Genomic DNA, 5,408 nt, shown 5'->3' with positions numbered 1-5,408 from the left:
CCTAAATAGGAATTCATTTCAATGGGCTTCCTTCCTGGAAGAGAGCATATAGAAAGCACATTCTAAGTTTTTAAGTCTAGCATCTGAACACATAAAGAAAAAGCTACCGCTAAGATTGAAGTTGGAAGAATTTGTTCATTTGTTTATTCATTTTTAAAAGCCCATACTGAGTGCTTATCATGAACCCTCAGGCATCATGTTGCATGCTGGGAAACGAGCAGTGGTCTCTTCCCTTGCAAAGCCCATGATCTGCTGGGGACACAGCTCAACAAATAACAGTTCTGCATGCTAAGTACTCTACTAGAGGTACCAAAAAAGCATCAGAATCAGTACTCTGCCTGGCCAGGAAGAAGGGTGGGAGTTAGGGTAAACGTCACACAAAGGCGACAAATAGAAAAGTTGCATCTTAACGGTTCAGTAGGAAGTCGCCGGGCAAAGAGGGGACCTAGGTATAAATAGTATATTTGTGCTTTCCTAATTTTAACTAAATTTAATGTTGACACTCTCTTATTTTGTATTTTCAATTAGAGCTCCAAACGAGAATGGAAGCCACTGGAGGACCGTAGCTGCACAGACATACCGTGGCTGCTGCTTTTTATCCTCTTCTGCATTGGGATGGTAAGGACACTCTCACTCACAGATGATCTGGAGATGAACTCATGATCCAAGGGAATGATGGGGAGTTGGTTTAAAGAAGGATCTTGATATTTTTCAATTTATTTTTAATTCTTCCTGAATTGCTTATAACTGGAGGCCATAGGATACCACGGAAGCAAGTTATTTTTCTGCCATATAATTCACTGGTACTATTGGGTACCCTTTGATGATGATGATGATGATGATGATGATGATGATGATGATATACATGAAAACAGATCAAAATTTAAGGAGGAATTAGAACTCTGTCTCTCTGACTAAATCATTTTAGAAAGCCAGACCATTTGACAAAAATTTCTGTGAACTCTTATCTCTATGGGTGTTGAGCAGAGAGAACACTGGCCATGGAGTCAAGCATCCTGAATATTCATACAACTTGGTCGTACAAACCTAATGGTTATTTTTGCATTAATGGCTTTTCCTCTCAGGCACTTGGTAAAATTGGAGGTCTTGCTAGGTGACATCTACAGTGCTCCCAGTTCTGACATTTGTTAGTTCTTCCTAGAGAGGAGGCTAATTGCTCACTGCTCCTTCCTCCTCTTCCCACACTAGGCCCCTCCTGCCTGCTGTGTTTACTGTAATAAGTGGCCTCTCTCAGTTGAGATCTAGGGACCTGATGAATTTTCAGTGGGTATAGAGGTTGGAGGAGGAAAGTCTCTGATTCAAGGTGTTGAGGGTCTCCATATCCAGACTACATACCCACTCTGCCTTGTATGAGTTTCCGATACAGGCTTCAGGGACTTTGAAGTCGCTGCCTTGTGTGCTGGGCTGGAAAAAAAGACAGACAACAGCTATTTTAGAACTAGCTGATATTAAGAGCTAGAAAAGACTGGGAAATCCTCATCTGGTCCATCACCCTCATTTTGCAAATTAAAAACATCAGACCAAAAGGTAGATATGGCCATCCCAAAGCCATACTACTAATTAATGACAGAGCAGGGAACAGAGCCCCAGCCTCATAAAACTTCAGGCCAGTGCTCTTTCTGCCACCTTGTTTCCTCTTCCTCAAGGAGACTGTTCAGGTAGTATTGTTCTCTCCTTCACAGTCTTTACAACTCAAAACACAATTATGCTACCTCAGCAGCATTTTTTTTTCACTCATGTGTGAGTATTTTTAACCCCCTTTTCCCATATCTTTTATAGAGGTTCTTTAGGAAAGTCATTTTCTGTGTCTCTCTGCATGTGACTGCCCCTCACAAATGCCAAAAAACCCTAATCATGGCTAATAGGCCTAATTGTGGTACCAGTTCTGCCCCTGAACCAAGGAAAAGAAAGCAGTAAATTTTAATGAGATATAATTAAATAATAAATCCAGTGAAATAAGGAGTGTTAGTTTTAAAGATAATAGACAGCTCAGTTTCAGCAAACCTAGGATATTTAGAAAAGTCCAAATACCCATTGCCTAACTTAGGACTTCTAAGATAGTGTTTAAGAGTCTGCTTAGTTTTATGGAGTGGCAGCTGAAATGCAGCATGCACTAATATGCATGGAGAGTGTGTGGAAAAGAGTCTTTGCTAACAGAACTAGTCCACAACCTCTCCCCACCCCCTGAATTTAACCCTGGGGCAAATGGCAGTGGACCTTTCAAAATTATGTTTATAAAAACATGTGCCTTTGACCCGAGGTGCTTTTTTGATTTTCTTTGCTAAAATAGCTCAGGAAAGTGCAGTCATTAATGTTAACAGGCTGACTTGGGAGTGACTTGAGAGTAAGGAATCTATTTGTTTACTGAAATGTTTTAATGCAGTGGTAATTCATATAATGTTAATTTTAGTGCAATGATAATTAAGACCCACAGTGTGTACTTTTAAATGCAGGCAAAGCGTTATTTGTTTTGGAATGATTCTTTTAGTGGATTACCTTCATGAAGTTGAGCTAACATCAAATTTTGCTCTGTGGAAACTGGAGAAGTCTCAAAGTTTTGTTGCCTACCCTACTGGCACATCAGTAGTTTAGAGTTTGTCTTCTGAGTATTTATTTTATATGGTTTGAAAAAAATTTTTTTTCCTCTGGATTTCATTTTATTAGTACTTTAAAGAGAAACATTCAACAAATATTTGTTGAACGTTAACTTATACCCAAGGCTTTCATGTATGTATTTATCTCACTAAATTTCCAAGTTACCCTGTGAGATAAGTTTTATCCCCAGTTTACAGAGAAGGTATAGCGAGGTTAAATATTAGCTTATCTAAGAATATACTGATGGTAATAAGTGGCAAAGATAGAATAGGAGCTGGAACTTTCTGCCTATATTCTTTTCACATCGTGGCCCAGTGGCTGCTGCTTTTACGGTCTTCTTTCTCAGTCATCTTGCAGCCTAATATTCCAACCATATCTTTATTCTCTTTTGCTCACTCCTTGATAAGTATGCTCCAGCTCTGAAATATTTTAAGATCTTCTCATCTTTCAAACATCTTCACCATTAAATATTTTTATTTATGCATGTTCATCTCTTCATAAATGTACTTCTCTTTTATTTCTTCCCTTACTTTGAAGATTTTTCTATGCTTGAATTATCCAGAACTTTGAGTATTTTTCAAAAAGTAAATTGCTGTCAGCCTTCTTGAGAGCTGTCATCTTCCACATGAACTTTCATGAATATTTTGAAATTATTGGACATATGTTTATCCTGCTTTAAAAAATTATGTGTAACATTGTACTTCTAAATTTCTATTTTCCATTAAAGTAGTAAAAAAATGGTTCTCAACCCTAGCTGCATGTTAGAATCAGCTGGGATCTTTAAAAAATACACATTCCTAGGCCCCAACTCAGTGATTCAGATTTAACCTCTGTGATTCTAAGGCTCATGTGGGGTTGAGACCCACTGTTGTAGCCACAGATAAACCATTGAAGAGTTTTGAGCAAGAAATGATAAGACTGAGTTTAGGAAGAACCCTGGCAATCAGTGTTAAAGATGGTTTATCCAGATAAGAGGTGCAAAACCTGAAATAAGGAGAGGAGGAGAGAGATTTTAAAAGTAGGATTTGGTGTCATTAATATTGCAGGAAAGTGGGAGGCAGGTTAAGGATGACTAAGAAGTCCTTGTGTTAGTGGGTGAGACTTTTCAGCTCACATCCTACATTATGTCCTCATAGGTTCCAAACCACAGCTTCTGTATACATGAGGAAATAAAAATGGGATGGGTAAGCAAAGTATTTCTTTATTAGTAGCTGTACAGTCATCTGATTATGCCTGGCAAAGTACTCCATTGTAAAAATGACTTGTAGAATAATGCCTGGGCCATGTGAGCTAAAGGTCCTTCCTATCTTTGATGGTCTGACTTCATTCTGTCTCAGGGAGAGGGATATGTGAGAAGAGAAAGGAAGGAAAGAGGAAGGGTGGGGAGGGGAGGGGAGGGGACATTACTGCTACTGTTCAATGAAGTATACATTATCATCATTCCCATTTTACAGATAAGGAAAGAGGCATAAAGATATGTAAAATAACTTGTCTAGATTACACAGTAGCAACACTGAGCCCCGGAGAGAAGAGGAACAAGGTGAGGCCTTAAGAGTGTCCCTTTTTTTGTTGCTTGGAACTAGGAATAATAGAAAACATTGTTCAGAACATGGACCTGTAGGACACAGTAACTTGACTTGCCAGTAAGACTTTGAGCAAAGCGTTGAGAATTACCACTTTCTCTAGTGAAGAGTTAGGAAGCTAGGGTGATGGCCCAAAGCACAGAGAGAGGAGACCGAAGCGTTCTCTCACTCCTTATCTTATACATGCAGTCTAGTAAATAATGATGCTACAAATGGGGATAGGGTATATGCAGGAAAGGGAAGTGGTTTTAGTGAAATGTGGAATAAGAAGATGCCTTTTTGACACATAGAATGTATGAGTAAGGATAGGCAGTTGGAAATGGAGAGTGGGAATTTTGGAGAATGATCTGGACTGGAGCTGGATTTAGGAGACATCATTGCATAGTTTGTCCCTTTCGACTGCTTTTTTATTTTATAGCATTAGCCTAGTTCCCAGAGCATAGTGTTTCTGTCTCATTAACTATTGTTGATAGCAGCATAAAGTGAGAAACTCAAAAGACTCACTGCAGTATTTTGTCACCTGTGTGATGGTCTTTGTTTTGCCAGGATCATAGAATAGGAAGAACAGCATTCCAAAATTTACTTTAAGGTTACCTGATCCAAATGACTACCTATTTTCTATTAAATCCTCTGTTTCTTGTTTTTTTTTTTTAATTATGGTCAAAAATACATAACATGAAATTTACCATTTTAACTATTTTTAAGTGTACAGTTTAGTTAAATCCATTTTGCTTTTAGTCTACTCTGGTTTGTTTGTTTTTTTCTCATTCGTTGTAGTGAACCAATGGGTTTATATTCTCCCTGCAAGTATATCCTGAAAAATTTACTTTCTTATCTACTTTCTCCTAGAGTTATAAAATTTTAGAAGCAGAGAAGGCTTTTGAAATTAATCTAGTCTAATCCTTGTTATAGGAGAAGTTGAAGTGACTTGCCCAGGATCATAAGGAGTATTTATGACATAGCTGGGTTTAATTCCAAGTATTCCTTGTCTGGTTTCTTTTTTCCATTGCTTAAGCTGCCCATGAAACTGAGCCTCACTGATTTTTTACTCCTTCACATCCCATTATTTTATTCTCATTTGAGTCATTTCAGTTCTTCTAGGGTAGACTTTATGTATTATAACCCTTTTGTACCTTTCATGGCCTCTTGTGTTTGTATTATGATCAATAAATGCTTATCGACTGGATATTTCCTAGACTTTCAATCATT

At 38.0% G+C, this 5,408-nt stretch overlaps 1 protein-coding gene across 3 annotated transcripts in view; it reads left to right on the top strand.

The window, feature by feature from the left end:
- The first annotated feature begins 532 nt into the window (after positions 1–532).
- The window catches only part of SLC44A1 (solute carrier family 44 member 1), a 131,441-nt gene continuing 126,565 nt past the window's right edge, over positions 533–5,408 (top strand). For all 3 annotated transcript variants that reach the window (XM_011364965.2, XM_023533490.1, XM_023533489.1), the window contains exon 1: positions 533–618. In XM_011364965.2, the coding sequence (XP_011363267.1) occupies positions 616–618 (3 nt within the window). In that variant the 5' untranslated portion in view covers positions 533–615. The remainder of the gene's footprint in view (positions 619–5,408) is intronic.

Source organism: Pteropus vampyrus, unplaced genomic scaffold (genome assembly GCF_000151845.1).
Source record: "Pteropus vampyrus isolate Shadow unplaced genomic scaffold, Pvam_2.0 Scaffold103, whole genome shotgun sequence".
NCBI lineage: Eukaryota > Metazoa > Chordata > Mammalia > Chiroptera > Pteropodidae > Pteropus > Pteropus vampyrus.
Note: the sequence above shows the minus strand (reverse complement) of the source record. Positions and strands in the feature narration are given on the sequence as shown.